Raw genomic sequence first — 20518 nt, forward strand, 5'->3', positions numbered from 1 at the left:
TAAACTTCATTGGATAAGACTTTGAAAATATGGAATTCTTTTAGTGGCCCCTTTTCTTAATGTTTGGTTATTCCTCCGCTATCAATACCACCACGGTTCAAGCAGTTAACCAGCTAATTATATTCTTGTTTCATATAGGCACCTTTTTCATATATTTATAATTCAGCCTTTAACTGTAAATAATAATGGTCTTACTGGAAGGAATTAATTTTAAAATAGTGAGGGTCTGTGGCTTAGGTAGAAAGCTTGCAGAAAATAATTTTATATTCATATGTAGAAAGCTTTGCTCTTCCATCTCTGTATTCTTGACAAAAAAAGTCAGTTGTGTTTTTTTCTGATGCTGTCTTCTCCAGAACTCCTAACTCCTGTTTGAACTTTTGTTCTTCATTTCTTTCAAATAGGGATGCTTACTAGGTTAGCATTGAGAAATATTAATACAAAACTGTATATTGGGTGAGCAGCAGAGTTTAAGATCATTTATATTGTGTCTTTATTAGAGAAACGGTTTTGGTTTCCCTACAGCTTTCCCAGGCAGCAGCCAGCATTGAGAACAGGGTGCCCACTCCATCCTCAGTGGCAAGTGCTGAAACCAACTCCCAGCAGCCAGGACCCGACATTCCAATGCTAGAAATGAAGACTGAGGTCAAGACCGAGGACACGGAGCCTGATGCCAGTGAACCTAAGGGAGAGCCTGGCTCTGCGGTAGGTGCCGGGCCTGGCGTGGATGGGTCCCTGCTGCTTATTTTAATGTCCCATTTAGTTTGTCTGCTACTCGAACCTGAAACAGAATCGAAACAGGTTCTTTCTTTAGATTAGGTGTGGGTTCATTTATTTATATATTTTCTTTCAGAAATGAAGAGCACTGGCTTATATTTCAATTTAGTTTTTTAAATGCAAAGCTTGAGAGACCAGTGTTTTAGAAACTGATATTTTTCAAACTGAAATTGTAATGATAATCTTTTAAAGGTTTTCTTTTAAAGTTATCTGTGTATTTTCTCCCCTCCCCCACCCTCATTCTCCCTTTGGCAACTATCAGCTTGTTCTCTGTATCTTTGGGTCTGTTTCTGTTTTATTTTTTCATTCATTTTGTGTTTTGTTTTTTTAGGTTCACGTATAAGTGAGATCATATAGTATTTGTCTTTGACTTACTTCCCTTAGCATAATGCCCTCTAGGTCCATCTATGTGTTAAAAAATGACAAGATACTGGCCCTGGCCGGTTTGGCTCCGTGGTAGAGCGTTGGCCTGGCGTGCAGAAGTCCCGGGTTCGATTCCCAGCCAGGGCACACAGGAGAAGCATCCATCTGCTTCTTCACCCATCCCCCCTCCTTCCTCTCTGTCTCTCTCTTCCCCTCCCGCAGCCAAGGCTCCATTGGAGCAGAGATGGCCAGGGCGCTGGAGATGGCTCCTTGGCCTCTGCCGCAGGCACTGGAGTGGTTCTGGTCGCAACAGAGCAACGCCCGGGAGGGGCAGAGCATTGCCCCCTGGTGGGCAGAGCGTCGCCCCCTGGTGGGCGTGCTGGGTGGATCCGGTCGGGCGCATGCGGGAGTCTGTCTGACTGTCTCTCCCCGTTTCCAGCTTCAGAAAAATACAAAAAAAATAATAATAATAATGACAAGATACCATTCTTTTTATAGCTGAATGATAGTCCATTGGATATGTATATGTATGTGTATCTGTTGATGGAGCTCTAGGTTACTTCCATGTCTTTAGTTATTGTAAGTAATTCTGCAGTGAACATAGGGATGCATATGTCTTTTTAAATTAGTGTTTTTGTTTTCTTCAGATAAATTCACAGAAGTGGAATTGCTGGGTCATATGGCTGCTCTATTTTTAATTTTTTGAGGAATTGCCGTACTGTTATCTATAGTGACTGCACTAATTTACATTCCCACCAACAGTGTACAAGGATTCTTTCCTCCACATGCTCACCAGCACTTGTTACTTGTTAATTTATTTGATAGCCACCTTAACAGGTGTGTGGTGATATCTCATTGTGGTTTCTGTTTGCATTTCACTGGTGATAGTGATGTTGAGCATCTTTTCATGTCATTTTACCATCTGTATGTCTGGGAAGAAATGTCTATTCAGGACCTCTACCTATTTTTGATTGGATTATTTAAGGTTTGTTGGTGTTAAGTTTTATGAGTTATTTATGTATTTTAGATATTAACCCTTTATTGGATGTATCTTTTGCAAATATCTTGTCCTGTTCAGTAGGTTGTTTTTTTGTTTTGTTGATGGTTTTCTTCACTGTGCAAAAACTTTATTTGTTGCAATGACATTCTTTAATTTTTTCTTCTTGTGCTCACTTAGGCAGCACCTATACTAAAATTTTTTCTTTTGTTTTCCTTGCTTGAGAAGATAAATCCAAAAAAATATTGCTGAGAGCAATGACAAAAAGTGTTTTCTTCTCAGAGTTTTATGGTTTCAGGTCTAACATTTAACTTTTTAATCCATTTTGAGTTTATTTTGTACGTGATATAAGAAAGTGGTCCAGTTTTGTATTTTGCATTTATCTGTACAGTTTTGCCAATACCACTTATTGGAGAGCCTGGTTTTTCTTTTCTTAGAGAGACAGGAAGGGAGAGGGAGGTGGAGAGTAATGAGAAGCATCAACTTATAGTTGCTTCACTTTAGTTGTTTATTGATTGCTTCTCATAGGTTCCTATGATGGAGATGTAGAGCTCAAGCTGAGCCAGTGAAGCCTTAGTCAAGCCAGCAACCTTGAGCTTCTAGCCTGTGTGACTTTTAGGCTTCTAGCCAGTGACCTTTGGGCTCTAGCCAGCGACCTTGGGATCATGGTGATGATCCCGCGCTCGAGCCAGTGAGCCCATGCTTTAGCCAGAGATCTTAGGGTTTTGAACTGGGGCCCTCAGCATCTCAAGCCACTGTTCAGTCCATTGCACCACCACACTGGTCAGGCTGACGAAACTGTTTTTACCCCATTAGCAAGGATTTGTTTCTGGATTTTCTGTTCTATTTGATGAATATATATGTATCTTTTTTTTTTTTTTTTTTTTTGTATTTTTTTTTCTGAAGCTGGAAACGGGGAGAGACAGTCAGACAGACTCACGCATGCGCCCGACCGGGATCCACCCGGCATGCCCACCAGGGACGACAGCTCTGCCCACCAGGGGGCGATGCTCTGCCCCTCCGGGGCGTCGCTCTGCCGCGACCAGAGCCATTCTAGCACCTGGGGCAGAGGCCAAGGAGCCATCTCCAGTGCCCGGGCCATCTTTGCTCCAATGGAGCCTTGGCTGCGGGAGGGAAGAGAGAGACAGAGAGGAAGGAGGGGAGGGGTGGAGAAGCGAATGGGCACTTCTCCTATGTGCCCTGGCCGGGAATCAACCCCGGGTCCCCTGCTCGCCAGGCCGACGCTCTACCGCTGAGCCAACCGGCCAGGGCCTATATGTATCTTTTTTATGCCAGTACCCTACTGTTTTTGACTGTTGTAGCTTTGTAGTATAGTTTGATATTAGGGAATATAATACTACTTTGTTCTTTCTCAAGATTTCTTTGGCTATTTCTTTTGTGGTTCCATATAAATTTTAGGATTAGTTCTAATCCTAAGAAGAATGTCATTGGTATTTTCATAATGATTGCATTGAATCTATATATTAGTTTAGGTAGTAATTTTTTTTTTTTTTTTTTTTAATTTTTATTTTTTATTTATTCATTTTAGAAAGGAGAGGGAGAGACAGAGAGAGAAAGAGAGAGAGAGAGAGGAGAGACAGAGAGAGAGAAGGGGGGGAGGAGCTGGAAGCATCAACTCCCATATGTGCCTTAACCAGGCAAGCCCAGAGTTTCGAACCGGCGACCTCAGCATTTCCAGGTCAATGCTTTATCCACTGCGCCACCACAGGTCAGGCTAGGTAGTAATTTTAACAATATTAATCCTTCCAATCTATGAGCGAGGTATATATAGCCTTTCATATTTTTGTATCTTGTTTAATTTCTTTCCTCAGTGTCTTATAGTTTTCAGAGTACAGATCTTTCACTTCTTTGGTTAAATTTAGTACTACATGTTTTATACTTTTTGAGACAATTGTAAATCTTCTCATCTATTTGTTATTAGTATATAGAAACAACAGATTACTATATATTGATTCTGTATCCTACAAGTTTACTGAAGTCATTTATTCTAATAATAGAGTTTTGCTTTTTCCTTTTCAGTTTGGATGCTTTTTATTTCTTTATATTGTCTGATTGTTGTGGCTAGGACTTCCAGTATTAATGTGGAATAGTAGTAATAGTAGATATCTTTGTCTTGTTCCCAATTGTAGATAAAATAAAAGTCCAGGACCAAATGGTATCTACCAGTCAAAGAAGAATTAGTACCTGTCCTTCTTAAAATATATTTTTTAAATTGAAGAGGAAAGAATGCTTTCAAACTCATGGTTTTTTTAAGATTTTATTTATTGATTTTATAGAGAGAAGAGAGACAGAGAGAAAGGCAGGGGGAGGAGCAGGAAGCATCAACTCATAGTTGCTTTTCGCATGTGCCTTGACCAGGCAAGTCCAGGGTTTTGAACTGGTGACTTCAGCATTCCAGGCCAATGCTTTATCCCCTGTGCCACCACAGGTCAGGCCCAAACTCATTTTATGAGACCAGCATTACCCTGACACCAAAACCAGATAATGACATTACTGAAAGTACCCTGGCCAATGGTGCAGTGAATAGAGCGTCGTCTTGGATTGCTAGGGTTGGCAGCTTGATCCTAAGGAGGCCAACTCAGTCCTGAGGTTGCCAGTTCAAGCCTCAGTCAGGGCATTTATGAGGAATGGGTACATAACTAAATAGAACAATGAGTTGATGGCTTCTCTCTCCCCCTCCCTTCACTTCTTGTTTCCCCTCCCTCTGCCTTCCCCTCTTCCCCTGTCTCAAAAAAGAAAAAAGAAAAATGACCTTACTAATAAAAGGAAATTACAGGCTAATATCCTTTAATATAGGTGCTAAAATTCTCAACAAAATATTAGCAAGCCAGATTTGATGATACATTAAAAGGATTATATACCGTGAACAAGTGGGATTTATCTCAGGAATAGAAGAATGCTTCAACATCCATAAATCAATTAATGTGATTCGTTAACAAATAAAGGATAAAAACCACATGATCATCTCAATAGATGCAGAAAAGGCATTTGATAAAATTCAATCTCCTTTTATGGTAACTCTCAGCAAAGTAGACCTAGAAGGGATATATCTCAACATAATAAAGTCCATATATGACAAACCCACAGCTAATATACTCAGTGGTGAAAAGGCTTGTATTGTAAAAGTTTGAGTCATTCATCAGTTTTTTCATTGCCATTCTTTATTCGTTAATAGTTCTACAGAGTTAGACTGCACAAGGGGTGTATCCGTGTACTAACTAACCTGGGGCAAAAGTTGAAAACTGGTAGACTTTGTGCTGAATCCAGCCTACAAGTGTGTTCTCTTTAGCTCACAATATTTTTTAAAATGCAAATATATAAGTTAAACTCTAGATCTTTGGATTTTTCTTGAAAAATTAGAAGCTCTGTCAGTATTGTCTTGCAGTCCTCTGTAACAGCAGTCCAGATGGGAGCACCGGCATGTCCTCTAGGTGGGGCACCGGCTCTCCAGTTCACCAGAGCCTCCACTGCTCCCTGCTCTCACACCTCACCTCCTGCTGCATTCATTTACTTCACTGGCAGGCCCTCTGAGCAATTTAGGGTTTGATCCCTACCCCAATTTTGCAGCAGATTTTTGTTCCAAACTAGAAATATGTATGTGTAAAACTACTGAACAAGTGATGATAGGTTTGTATATACACAATATTTTTAAGCACTACAGCATATAAAAACTTTAAATTAGGATTATAGTTGTACTGGTGCTATATTAAAGTGACTCAACTGACACCAAATGCTCTGTTCCTTCTTGTGGGAGAGAATTGAAATAAATGCAGCTGTCACTAGGGTAAGGTTTTAACAAGCCTAAAAGTTTTTGATATCCATGTCTCATTATCTGTAATTTTGTTTGTTTCTCCCAAGATGATGGAGGAGGATCTACAAGGATCTTCTCAAGTTAAAGAAGAATCCGACACAACAGATCAGAAATCAGAACCAATGGAAGTGGATGAAAAGAAGCCAGAAGTAAAAGTAGAAGCTAAAGAGGAAGAAGAGAGCACTGCTAATGGTGCTGCCTCCCAGTCAGCATCTCCTTCGCAGCCACGCAAAAAAAGTAGGTTGTGTTTTCTTGAACTTACTGAACCGAGCTGCTTTGCCATTATGTTGTAATTTTACGCTGGGGATTAAAAGCTAAAGCAGAAAAAAAACTTTCGTCTCCCCTTTTATCTTTTTTGCCTGCCATTCCCTAAGTTAAGAAATGGTGACACTGAGCTGGACCCACAGTGTCCAGGCAGGAATGAGAAATAAACCTTGGCTCTAGGGGGCAGCCCAGGGGCACAGCTGTCTTCTGAGATGTCCTGGCTGTGGCACTGGAGTTGAAATTGCATTTGAATCCCAGAGCAGGCCAAGGATCTTTGGCTTTACTCAGCAACGCATGAACAACCACTGACAGACTTGAACAGGAAGATGACCATGGTGTTAGGGAAATTATCACCATGGCAACACATGTGTAGGAGCTTGTAGATTTTGTCAACAGATAGGGAGCTATGTGGCCAAAGTAGCAGGGTGGTAGAATGGGTCCCAGTGATCTAGTTCAACACGAGAAGGTGGGAACGGGTACGTGAAGTTGGGTTCCAGGCTGTGTGGGTGAGCCAGCCTTGATGGGTGTGATTTTAAAAACTCACATCTGAGAATTGTCTAAGTGTAAGGAGATAGGGTGTCAGAAAATTGTTCGGTGACCCTTGGAAATGTAAGAAGGGGGCTCAGGAAGTACAGGACTGCAGATGCTACTTTGGAAAAGGATGGCAGTGAAATGTTAGGCTAATCTGTTGTGTAATTTTGGCACTGGAAGACACCCTAGAGATTATGGCATACAGCAGTTCTCAAATTTGTGGTCTCAGGCCCTGTATATACTCAAAAATGAGGACCCCAGGGAGTTGTTGTTTATGTGGATTATCTGTCGCTATCTACTCTATTAGAAATTAATGCTGTTGGCTTGATCAGAAATTTTCTTAATATTTAATTCACTTTAATATAGCATTATATAATGATAAATAACACATTTTAATGAAAAACAACTTTTCCAATCATTAGTGAGTGTAGTGGCATTATTTTTGTTTGTTTGTTTTATAATTTTGTGGCTCAGAGAGATAAGTGAGCACAGCTGGCTTCTCATATCTGCCCTTGCCTTCACTGTATTGTGTTACATCGTTCTGTTGAAGCGAAGCACATGACAAGAATGCAGTCCCACTCCAGATAGGAAGTGGATAAAGGGAAGAAGTAACAGCCTTTTCAGATAATTGTCAATGTTTTGGGGTTTTTTGTTTGCTTGTTTGTTTGTTTGTTTGATACATCAAAACTCAACAAGTAGAAGTTTCTTAAAGATTAGTTACAACCTGACCAGGCGGTGGTATAGTGAATAGAGTGTCAGGTTGGAATACAGAGAACCCAGGTTCAAAACCCAGAGGTCGCTGGCTTAAGCAAGGGATCACTCAGTCTGTAGCACGCCCCCCGTCAAGGCACATATGAGAAAGCGATCAATGAACAACTAAGGTGCCACAATGAAGAATTGATGCTTCTCATCTCTCTCCCTTCCTGTCTATCTGTCCCTGTCTGTCCCTTTCTCTGTCTGTCTCTCTCTCTCACACACACACACACACATACACACACACACACGATTAGTTGCAGTGTGAAATCTGAAGCCTTACTTTAGCACTGAATTTTTCATACTTAGACATTAGAGTCCAGTTGTCTGTCTTGTATTTTGACTGGATCCTTTGCCCTTGCAGGATTTTCTTTATAACATGATCCTTTGGTCATCTGGAAATTTGGCTCACTGAATTATGCAGATCTTCCAAATTTTGACATACTTCACTATTTTTTTTAGTCACACTCATTAATATCACTATATCACTGTGAATTGCCTCAAAAATATTTTGTGAATTTTGAGACAATGTGAAGCTTATATGGAGTTCTTCCAAATTTCAAATTTTGATGAGAGTCCAGACTATCTTTAGCAACAAACACTGTCAGTTTTCCTTGAAGTAACTGGCCCACTTCTTTCATTTATGAGAAAATATCTGCCACATACTCAGATCTGAATATCTATAGCTTATCAGTCATTCTTTCAAGTTTTATTTAAAAAAAAAAAAAAAAAGCCCTGGCCGGGTAGCTCAGTTGGTTAGGGCATTGTCCCAAAGCATGGAAGTTGCTGGTTCAATCCCCAGTCAGGGCACATACGGGCACAGATTGCTCCCCCCCCCTCCCTCCCTCCCTCAGTCCCTCTCTCCCTTCTTCTCGCTAAAATCAATAAAATAAATATTTTAAAAAAGAAAGACAACAACTTCAGCTCCTAACTCGCACAAGCACTTTTCTCTCAAGACAAGCAGTACCTGTAGCCAGAGTGCTTTACACAACTCCCCACTTTGTCATACAGGAGACAGACATGTAGCCAAGGGTTGAGATGGAACAGAAGTCGTTTTACTACTCCACCAGGGATATATCCTTAGTGTGCCCGGCATTTTCCTGTGTGTGCCCAGGAGCAGTGAAGACCCCGGTGACTAAGTGAGGGTTGGTGAGGTTGCTGCCGCGCTAAGAATTTGACTCCCCCTGCTTGTGCCCCCTCTGCAAAAGTGAACACAGCACAAAAAGCAAAGAATGACTTCGTGTTATTGTGAGAGTCGTTTTATATTATGGAAATAAATTTAATTTCACAGACCTCTAGAAAGGACCTGGAACAGTACTGGAACTTTCTATGCTCACTATTATGACATTTAGCAGCCACATGCAGTTCCTGAGTACTTAAAATGTGATAAGTGTGATTAAGGAAGTGAGTTTTTAATTTTATTTAATATTAATTCAGTTAGCTTTAAGGAGCCATATATGGTGGTGGCTACCATATTAGCACAGGGCTCTCCATAGCACCATGGACCAAGCCTCGAGGATTGCTGGCGTGGTGCACCATGCTGATTATATGGAAAAAGCACACCATACTCATCAACAGGAGAGAACTGGTTTGAGATGCAGCTCTGACTTCCTTCACTCATTTGGTGTCTTATAACATCAGTGTGGTAAAGACAGGAATTTGAAAATGCTTTTCCTCTGCATAAGTGTTAAATACAAACGTGCGATGAAGAAATGAATGATCTACCCAAGTCAGCTGCATGTGAGACCATGTCACTTTGATACCTTTAGGGAGATGATGAGGTCTAGAGTGGGGTTAGCAAACTGTTCCTGTAAAGAGCCAGACTGTAAATATTTTTGGCACTGTGTATCATAAGGTCTCTGTTGCAGCTGCTCAGTTCTGAATTGTAGTATGAAAACTGCCACAGACTACATCTCAGCAAATGGAACACAGTTGTGGTCCAATTAAACTTTATTTTTGGAGACTAAAATTTGGTGTCCTATAACTTTTACGTTTCAGGGAATAAAAGGATTTTCGTGTGTGTGTGTGTGTGTGTGTGTGTGTGTATGAGTGAGTGACAGAGACAGAGAGAGGGACAGATAGAGACAGACAGACAGGAATGGAGAGAGGTGAGAAGCATCAATTCTTTGTTGCGGCTCCTTAGTTGTTCATTGATTGCTTTCTCATATATGCCTTGACCGGGGGGCTGCAGCAGAGCGAGTGACCCCTTGCTCAAGCCAGCGACCTTGGGCTCAAGCTGATAAGCCTTGCTCAAACCAGATGAGCTCGCGCTCAAGCTGGCAACCTTGGGGTTTCGAACCTGGTCCTCCACGTCCCAGTTTGATGCTCTATCCACTGCGCCACCGCCTGGTCAGGCGTATCAGGGAATAGTATATTCTTTATTTCCAAACTATTAAACATAAAAATTATTATTAGTTCACAGGCCTTACAAAGGTGGGTGGTTGGCCAGATTTGGCCTATGGGTCAGAGTTTGCTGACCTCTAGTCTAGAAGAATGAAAAACCTAGTGATTAACCTTAAGGGTTGTTTTCTTGAATTATTCAAAGAAAATGGAATGCTACTTTATCTCTATACAACAGGAAGGAAAGGAGTTAGCTAAAAGCACGATGCATGCTTTCCAAGGAGAATGTCTACCGGGGACTGCTGCACGGGATAATGTACGTGCTCGCTGGTCTCCAGCAGCCATCCCGGGTCTGAAGCAGCCCGGTTTCATTTTCACAGGAGGTTAGACAGGGCACGTGTGGTCCCTGGCTCTGAAAGTGGTAAGCCTCAGGAAACTTCTCAGGGCCACAGTTTTCATTCCTCAGCATACTCGATGCATGGCACTTCCCAGTTCGAACTTTAAATGTTTATGTATTTTAATGTGATTTTAAATTACAGTTTCCCACATACCTGTTGTAGAAAGTCTTTTCAAAATATAAAACAACACAGAGGAAATCTATCACTTATAATCCAAATCATCAGAACTCCTCTGCCAAATTTGCCTCTTATTGGTCAGTTTTCCATGCACAGGATGTATATGAGCAAGGTGGGATCGGCACACGCTCCCTGCTGGTTGATCTGCCTCTTGCCTTCTGAGGCTGTTTTGCACATTTTCCCATGTTACTCTTAACTCATTTGAATTCTGTATGAATATACCATCTTGGTATATTTGATAGCCATTGTTTATCCTGGGATTGGTGATAACAGAAAATGTAGTAGGAAATGGGATAGCTGAGAGTTGGAAACATTGGTAAATGTGGGAGGAACTGTATAGAACTTTTGGGAACAGTACTTGTTTTTATAGCTCTGTTACTTTGTACATTTGTGAGGTTGTAGTACAAAACCATTTGTCTCAGGTGGTCTGAGTTTGCTTCAGCCAAAAACAGTTCTATCAGAGGAGGAAAGAAAGGTCCCTTCCAGTGGCACGACTTTATTACCAGCATTTGATCGATGAAGTAGATCTGTGAATGAGATTCGTTTTCTGTTCCAACACAATTTAATGTTAGAATCCCTCTCACTGAACAAACAAACAATGTGGTACTTTGCCTTATGACATGGATGCAGTTTTAGAAACCCCAACATTACTGTGTTTTCAGAAACCCTGAATTTGTAGCTTTAGAATATTTGTGGACTCTGCTGAATGAGAACCTTTGGAAGCTCTGAGGCTGGGAAGGAGGTGATTCACCCTCTCTCAGATAGGGCCCAGGCTTGCATCTAAGCATCACGGAGAAGGGAGGGGTCTGGATGCCTTGTAAACAGTGTTGTTTTCTCATGCTTTTCCAACTGCAGTCTTTAAACCGGAGGAATTACGCCAGGCTCTTATGCCAACCCTAGAAGCGCTGTATCGACAGGATCCTGAGTCCTTACCTTTTCGCCAGCCTGTTGATCCCCAGCTCCTTGGAATTCCAGTAAGTTCATATAGTAAAAATGTATTATAACTTGACCAGTGAAACTCAAGTGTTACCCATGTTTTAGTTCTTACAATTGGGTAAAATCTTGTTTTGAAGATTATTCTACTGATATAAAGAGGTTGCTGTCAAAAACAGTAATACACCTTCGTCTTATTGAAATGTGTGTTTCCCAGTTTCCCACCTGTTTGTGCAGCTCCAGGGTCCATGGAAGGGTTGGGTACGAGACAGGGAAACCTGCTGCCCTGGTCGCACCCTACTTTGGCACACAGCCTCTGGCAACTCGCTTTATATTGGGGGGTTTATGTAAGACCTTGTCTTAAAAAATGGGTTTAAAGATTGGTGAACATCAATTAGAAAACACTTGGGCTTCTCACTTTGATATCCCTGGGTAGTCCTGCAAAGGCCATAGTGACCTAACAATCTATTAAGCAGTGTTACTGTTTGTTTCTGTTTTTCTGTTTATCTTGGAATTTCATTTTACTTGTTAGGACTAAGATTGAATTTCTAGAAAAACATATTGTCAATAAATTTGGTCAGCATTATAATTCAGTGCATGAAAATTCTTATATTTAAAAGCATCGTGGCCCTGGCTGGTTGGCTCAGCGGTAGAGCGTCGGCCTGGCATGCGGGGGACCCGGGTTCAGTTCCCGGCCAGGGCACATAGGAGAAGCGCCCATTTGCTTCTCCACCCCCCCCCCCCTCCTTCCTCTCTGTCTCTCTCTTCCCCTACCGCAGCCAAGGCTCCATTGGAGCAAAGATGGCCCGGGCGCTGGGGATGGCTCCTTGGCCTCTGCCCCAGGCGCGCTAGAGTGGCTCTGGTTGCAGCAGAGCGACGCCCCGGAGGGGCAGAGCATCGCCCCCTGGTGGGCAGAGCATCGCCCCTGGTAGGCGTGCCGGGTGGATCCCGTCGGGCGCATGCGGGAGTCTGTCTGACTGTCTCTCCCCGTTTCCAGTTTCAGAAAAATACAAAAAAAAAAGGGGGGGGAAAAAAGGCATCATTTATTAAAAAGCTCTTTCAATTTTTTTCTTTAACTTTTCCTTTGGAGGAATTTGATCACATTTAAAATACTGTAATTTTAGATAGTAAAATCAGAGGAAGATCGGAGGTTATTTTGTTTTCAATTCTCATTTCTTACTGTTGGAAACAGTTCTGGTACTTTCTATTTTATGTTAAGGTAAGGGTGGCATTTGGAATTTGGGGTATCCACTAGGTTGAGACTGTTTTGTCTTTAAGGATTACTTTGACATTGTGAAGAACCCGATGGACCTTTCTACCATCAAGCGGAAGTTGGACACAGGGCAGTACCAAGAACCCTGGCAGTACGTGGATGATGTCTGGCTGATGTTCAACAATGCCTGGCTCTATAATCGCAAGACGTCACGAGTCTATAAGTTCTGCAGTAAATTGGCTGAGGTCTTTGAGCAAGAAATTGACCCTGTGATGCAGTCGCTTGGATATTGCTGTGGACGCAAGGTACAGTTGTTTCTGGAAAATGACCTGTTTTGTTGATCCAGCGGTATGATGATATGAGAGACGACTTTTTGGCCACGTGTGTACTGGGAAGTGCCCAGGTGGAGACTGGTCTTTTGAAAAACTATTGCTTGACATAATGTAATGAATGATCAAAACTAAAGGTGCTTATTAGGGAAGGCCTTGGGTTAAGCATTTCTCACTGTGTACATTCACTATTAGTAATATATGTCTCATAGACACTAATTCTCTTGCATTGTATCCAAAAATGTCTTTAAATGGCTATGAAAATTGTTAGAAAACTATCCAGTGTACTAACAATTTACTAGCTGAATCTAACTCTCCGTAGGGGATTAGAACGTTACATGAGAATAAATGGGATATAGTTTTAGTGTTTTCTCCTTTGTTTTTGCAGTATGAGTTTTCCCCACAGACTCTGTGCTGCTACGGGAAGCAGCTGTGTACAATTCCTCGAGATGCAGCCTACTACAGCTATCAGAATAGGTAAGCATTGCACAGTTAGCTTCCTGAATTACAGAACTAAAGGAAGGTCTTAGGGTAAGGCCTGTTTGTCTGCTTATAGCCCAGGTGCATTATTTCTTTCCTGAAGTTCCAATGAAAGAGGCCACAATTTCAGTGTGTCTTAGTCACTAGGTAGGTTCATAGTGTCTTAATTTGAAGGAATGCCTTTACAGTATAAAAATTGAAGCTCATATCTACTTGCTGCTAATCCACTACTTGGATCAGGTTCGTTCTTTCTTTTCTTTTCTTTTCTTTTCTTTTCTTTTCTTTCCTTCTTTCTTTCTTTCTTTCTTTCTTTCTTTCTTTCTTTCTTTCTTTCTTTCTTTCTTTCTTTCATTTTTGCTATTTTTTTGAAGTTGAGAAGTAGGGAGGCAGACAGACTCCCGCATGCACCTGACCGGGATCCACCTGGCAAGCCCTCCAGGGGGCGATACTCTGCCCATCTGGGGCATAGCTCTATTGCAACCAGAGCCATTCTAGCATCTGAGGCAGAGGCCGTGGAGCCATCCTCAGTGCCTGGGCCAACTTTGCTCCAGTGGAGCCTTGGCTGCTGGAGGGGAAGAGAGAGAGAGTAGGAGAGGGAGGGGAAGAGAGAGAGAGAAGGAGAGGGGGAAGGGTGGAGAAGCAGATGGGCGCTTCGCCTGTGTGCTCTGGCCGGATATCGAACCTGCAACCTCCGTATGCCGGGCCAATGCTGTACCACTGAGCCAGCTGTCCAGGACCACATTCTTAAGTTCTAGTATAGATTCTAAAATGTAACTGTGAAAGAAAGAGTCTGGAGTACCTTTTCCAAGATATTAATAAAGTTGAAACATTGTATTTTACTATTCCCAGTGTAAATGTTTGCCTAGATAATTTGACCTGAACAATCTGATGGAAAGACTTGAATTCGTGCTAATTCATTTAAAATAATAAAACCATAGACTTTTTGTTTCTAATTAGCACAATAATCACTTCTCAGCCTTTTGACTAAGATCAAATGTAGTATCTGTTCTTACAGTTTAATTAGTAGCACAATATAGAATAAGATCCAGTATTATTACTGAGTTCAAGAAAAACTGCCCGATTATATAAGAGGGCTGTTTCAGGGTTTTGTGAGTGCCATTCTTTTCAAATGTTGATGACTTATAAAGAATAAATCTATTTTAAGCAGAGGGAAAATGAAAAAATTTTTTTCTTGTTGCCTCCCCACATAACTATGATTTTCATGTTTGGGGGTTGTTTAGAAAATTATGCTATCTACATCCATTTTTTTTTAATTGGCCACATGTTACCATAGCAAGACGACATTATGCCTTGAAGCACAGGTCCTAAATCTTGATCAAGTTTAGTCGCATTACCTACATTTTGTGACTCTGCAGCTAGATTCTTTATGTGACCAAGAAGAATCTGCATACCTACTCTTTGTCTTTAGGATCATATATTAAATGTCAACATTAAGGTTTAATGTTTTGATTACTTTGATCTTGTTTACTTAGTAATTACATATGTTGTAACATTTTGAAGAAGATAAATAGCTTTTTGTTATTTGTTCAGAGGTACATGCACAGGCTTGAATAATTTGGAATTTCAAAATTATTTTTCTTCCAATTATGTTTTTATTTTTATTTAATTTATTTATTTGTTTTTTTAAGTGAGAGGAAGAGAGATAGAGAGACAGACTCCCACATGCACCCCAACCAGGATCCACCTGGCAACACCCATCTGGGGCTGGTGCTTGGATCATCCAAGCCATCCTCAACACCTGAGGCCAACGCTCAAACCAACCGAGCTATCCTCAGCGCGCCAGTTGACCTCAAACCAGTTGAGCCACTGGCTGCAAGAGGGGAAAAGAGAGAGAAAAGGGAAGAAAGGGGGAGAGATAAGAAGTATCAACTCATAGTTTTGTCACTTTAGTTGTTCATTGATTGCTTCTCATATGTGCCTTGTTTGCGGGGGGAGGGTTCCAGCCAAACCAGTGACCCCTTGCTCAAGCCAATGACCTTGGGCTTTAAGTCAGCAACTTTTAGACTCAAGCTGGCAACCCTACACTCACTCTGGGTGAGCCCACACTTAAGCTGTGAAGCTGTGTACCTCAGCGTTTCAGGTTGATGCCTCTGTCCACTGCGCCACCATTGGTCAGGCTCCAATTATGTTTTTAAATTGTTTTAATTTTAAAAATATATAACCAAATTTATTATTAATAACTTTTATCAAAATTATATTTACAAAAACAGTTCTTGACCTAAAAATGTTTCAAGAAAAGGTTTCTAAGCCTTAACCAGCTCACTTATCCTAGTACTATTCCATGTAGTTAAATGTTGGTGTGGGTGAAAAGATGGGTGTCCCTAGAAAATAACATCTATTGTAGTGCAGCTTGTACAGCTGTCTTGCTGCAAATATTTGAGCATTTAGAATTTAGTTTTTGTCTTAGTTTCCCTTTCTGTCAATAGAAGCCTTTTAAGACAAAGGTTGATAGGATAGCATAGCCCCTTTTTAATAAATCTCTCCCAGAGTGAAAAGTGTTCTGGAAGTTCTGGCCCATCCATTACAGTTTTAGCATCGTAGCCTTCAGCATATCCCATAATGTATCAAGCTTACCCTCCCTGTACATGATACGGGCACAGTAACACCTATCCTGACAGTCTCAGTTGTCAGTCTTCAATGAAATAATGAATAGGAATTCACTTTGGAAACTGTTACTTGCCAAGCAAAATATAGTTATGAAATTTTAAGAGAATAGGTTAAAATTATACAGTGGTACCTTGAGATACAAATTTAATTCATTCTGTAACTGCTTGTACGTCAGTCAACTCGTATATCAAATTGCCGATACTGGACCAGTGTGCCAACGCGCCAACTAGGGCAGCTTCCCGAATCACGACTCATATCTCAGAATTTCACTCAGATCTCAAACAAAAATACGGACCAAGTCGCAGTTCATATCTTTAAAAAAAACAACAACAAAAAATAACATTCATATGTTGGTCTGTTTGTATTTCAAGGTACCACTGTACTCTGAAAAATGTCCCTGCTACTGGGTACCAAACACAGTTTGGGAATAGAAGGAAGAACAGTCAGCAGATTGCTTGCCACCATCTCTAAGGTTTTGGGGTCTTTTCATTGTTGGTTTCATTGTACCTGAGTCCTTTGGGACCCTCCCTTTGCTGATTTGCACAGATTTTAGCCATATTTAAGTTGAAAACAAAGTTCAATAGAATTGATAGCATCAGGATCACTGTTTACCTCTTGGAAGAGACCATTGATGGAGTGCAAACAATTGTTTTGAAAGTCCTGAAATGTCCAATTTTATTTCTTTAAAGAACTTCCTTTTTACTGAATGAAAGTAATGTATTTTTCTTAAGAGTAGAGGTATAAATAAGAGTAATATTTTATAAATAATACCTTTTATATAAGTGTAGGCATGCTACTTCTCAGCTTAATCTCACAAGATGTGCTTTCTAGAATACTCACCTTGAAGAAATTAGTGTAATTCTAAGAAAGCAATGGCCTAATTAATTCTGTGTTGGACATTTTAACTTCTTACATTTTAATTCTCAACTTGGCCTATTAACACTGTGCTGCTCTTTATGAATCATTGTTTTGGCACAGATAGTCCTTAAACTGTTTAGGCACTTAAAACAATAGGAAATCCTAGAGACCATTTAAACAAGTGAAACTACACATAAACTAGAGTATGGTTACAGTTTCACTTGTCTCTATACTTTACAAATTTGAAAGAAATTCATGTTGTGAAAACTGTTCCATAGATTTTCCAGTTGCTAGCTATAAATATCCCACTTATTTGTATATACTGATATGGTACTTAAAACAATCTGCATTTGAAAATTTACTCCATACATTAAATGACCCTTACAGAGAAACCATGCAGTTACATTGTGTTATCTTTAGGTACCCAGGATGTACATCATCATCAGATTATGTGAAGTATTTCTTCTTTATAATTTCATGTTCATCAAACTGCTTCCTTCACACAAGGCAGAATGTCAACTAGCCTCTTACAGTGAAAAGTGAATTTCTGAATCGTTTTTGTATTTCCAGGGTGAATCAAGTTTGGACTAGGTCAGTGGTCGGCAAGCTCATTAGTCAACAGAGCCAAATATCAACAGTACATCGATTGAAATTTCTTTTAAAAGCCAAATTTTTTAAACTATATAGGTAGGTACATTGTTATTAACTTAATTAGGATACTCCTAAGCTGTCCAAAGAGCCGCATGTGGCTTGCAAGCCATGGTTTGCCGACCACTGGACTAGGTAATAAGATAGGGTAAATCTGTTGTTAACATCTTGTCACCCACTGATAGCCAGTATGGTTGCAGCTGATGTGACTAGACAGGTGACCATGCTTCCTTCCGTGGCTGTGCTCATTTCTCAGAAGGGTATTAGAGTGAGTCCCTGGGCCCCCTCCTTTTTCCTTTATGAAACCTCAACAGGTTCAACTTTTCGAGGTCTCTGGCATTGCTTTGAGATAGACCACTAGTGTGTGTTAATCTCTGTTCCTCCCAGTTACTGATCCTGAGGTTTTTCAGGGATGGGAGTTAGTTACACACAGAGCATAGGTTTCTGTGGCCACTCCATGGGCAGCCATTACAGCCATCACTGATTTGTCCTAGGCCAGTTCCCTCCATTGGAAATATGGGTTTATGATTCTAGTTTCCTGGATATCGCAGGACTTAATGTCCTGCTTGAATAAAAGCTAAGAATTTGTCCAGAATTTTAAAACCATTTAAGCTCACATGTGATTATCATGGCAGTCTTATTTGAGATGTGTTCATGGATATTCTTCTGGCTGGTTCACAGTGACTTTTTTTTTTTTTTTTTTAATTTTCCTGAAGTGAGAAGCAGGGAGGCAGAGAGACAGACCCCCACATGCGCCCAACCGGGGGACGATGCTCTGCCCATCTGGGGCATTGCTCCTTTTCAACTGGAGCCATTCTAGCACCTGAGACGGAGGCCATGGAGCCATCCTCAGCACCCGGGCCAGTAGAGCTCCAGTGGAGCCTCGGCTGCAGGAGGGGAAAAGAGAGAGACAGAGAAAGGAGAGGGGGAAGGGTAGAAAAGCAGACGGGTGCTTCTCCTGTGTGCCTTGACCAGGAATTGAACCCGGTCTTCCACACACTTGGCTGATGCTCTACCACTGAGCCAACTGGCCAGGGCCCACAATGACTTTATAATCATAAAGTGAGTTGGAACACTCAATTTCTAGTATTATTTTTAAAAGAGAAATATTTGGCATAGAGGGAAATATCTCTTTTGTTTATTCTGGTTGCCACTGAATTGACTTATAGTTTCTGTATTTTCACTCTTTCTTGCTAGTGATGATCATGTCCTCCTGCACATGGAAATTCTTGACACTGCATGATTTCAAAGTTCCATAGGAATAGTTACAAAATAGTGAATAGCCAGAATATTGTTATACATTAAAAAAAGAGAGAAAGAATATACAGGGGTGGGCAAAAGTAGGTTAAGCTACCAGTCATCATTACCTAAAAGATAAATCATAAGAGAATACAAAGTAATAACAATAAGAAGACACGTAGTACAAATACACAATACAATAATTAATAATACAAGAAGAAACTTTTTTGTGTATTCATAACCATAGACCTACTTTATCTACCCCTGTATATATCTGTTTTAAAATAGCAGAATTAATCTGTTTCTGCTCAGAGTTTCTAATCTTAGCAGAATTTGTTGGTTGACTTAATCCTAAATAAACAGGTCCCAGAAAGAAACTTTCAGTAATTCAGTTGTTACCCACAGGGAATCTGTCATGTTCCTCATCAACAAACTGAAAAAATTGTATAATCTTGGTGTGTGTACATGCTCTGAAGTTTTATGCCTTTGTTTTATTTACTATATGTATTTAGCCAGTGAAACATAGCAGACAAAATGCTCGACGTGTTTAATAAGATTAGAATTAGGACTTGTGGGGGACATGTTACTGTACTGCAGACAAACTGGCCCGGTGCCGCTGGGCCCAGTTGTTTGTAGCCGTGTGTGTGCCCGTGTGAGTGAGGCTGCGCTGCCGCGTCTCCTTCTGTGCTCGTGGTTCAGTGTGGCGCCCCAAGTCTTGTCATAGTGTCCTTAACACTAATCCTTTTGGCATCTTGTAGACATGGTTTTGAGTACTAAAACTGCATTCTGTTGTGCTGCCGTCGCTACCTTATACTCATCCTTCTTACTTGTATGAGTCACTGCCGTTCAGCTTGTTTATTTTTACAGTTTTCCTGTGTGCCCATCTTGTTTGATGCAGCACCAGCCTGCGTTTCTGTTGATTTCTCATTTGTGTCCTTTCCAAACATTTAATCGTTTTTATTTTAGTTCTTATTTGTTAGCTTGAGCTGAAGCTCTGGATTATTTTACAAGAAATTGGGGTTATGGATAATTTCTCAAATGCAGATTGTGCTTTAAAGATTAACTCTCTAAATTTGCTTAACTTGGATTGTCACCAAGTCAGCAATCACTGAGTATCTGAGATTGATAAATGATTGGTCCCAGTACCAAAAAGATTAAATCAAAGCTTAGAATTGAATTTTAAAAGTCTTTAACATTGTTCGTGGATTTACATATATTGTATTGTTTATACAATATATTACAGTTTTTTCTCTGTATATTCTTATTGATTAATGGCTGGAAAGTCTTTGACCCCGATTGCATTTCTGTTAAATGTTTGTCTAGAATATGGATTTGGTTTCATTTGTATTGTAACCCAATTAAGTGATGAACATGAGAAAAAAGACAGGAAAAAAATTAAAACCAGTTTTGTGTGCTGAACATTTTTATATCTTTAAAAATCTGGCTTACATACCAGAAATAAAATCTCTGAATTGCTCAAGCATAAATTTTCCATTTTGAAAAAATAAGCTATTTCAGTTTAAATTGCTTTTTTAAGGCCTTTTGTCAGACTGTTTTGTTCAAAGTAAAATTTTTCCATCTCAAACCCTGAAATTATATTTGATTTTTGCCAAGTAATAACAAAATTTAAACTCCTAAATTTAAGCTCCTTATGATTCTAGTATTAACAACTCCTTGCAAACATTTGCATCTTGGCTGGAGCTGAACTGAGCCCAGTCGTTGTTAGTGATGATGGCCTGTTATGTGTGCAATGAGACCGAA

The 20518-nt window shown here is 40.4% G+C and overlaps 1 protein-coding gene and 1 pseudogene across 2 annotated transcripts in view; both read left to right on the forward strand.

Annotated features, from left to right (window-relative positions):
• CREBBP (CREB binding protein) overlaps positions 1-20518 on the forward strand; it is a 159694-nt gene that overhangs the window by 109846 nt on the left and 29330 nt on the right. For both annotated transcript variants that reach the window (XM_066275080.1, XM_066275081.1), the window contains 5 exons: positions 523-702; positions 6014-6203; positions 11285-11403; positions 12641-12880; positions 13293-13381. In XM_066275080.1, coding sequence (XP_066131177.1) covers positions 523-702; positions 6014-6203; positions 11285-11403; positions 12641-12880; positions 13293-13381 — 818 coding nt within the window. The remainder of the gene's footprint in view (positions 1-522; positions 703-6013; positions 6204-11284; positions 11404-12640; positions 12881-13292; positions 13382-20518) is intronic.
• LOC136336810 (U2 spliceosomal RNA) lies at positions 14349-14529 on the forward strand (annotated as a pseudogene).

This window comes from Saccopteryx bilineata, chromosome 4, assembly GCF_036850765.1.
Source record: "Saccopteryx bilineata isolate mSacBil1 chromosome 4, mSacBil1_pri_phased_curated, whole genome shotgun sequence".
In the NCBI taxonomy this organism is placed as follows: Eukaryota; Metazoa; Chordata; class Mammalia; order Chiroptera; family Emballonuridae; genus Saccopteryx; species Saccopteryx bilineata.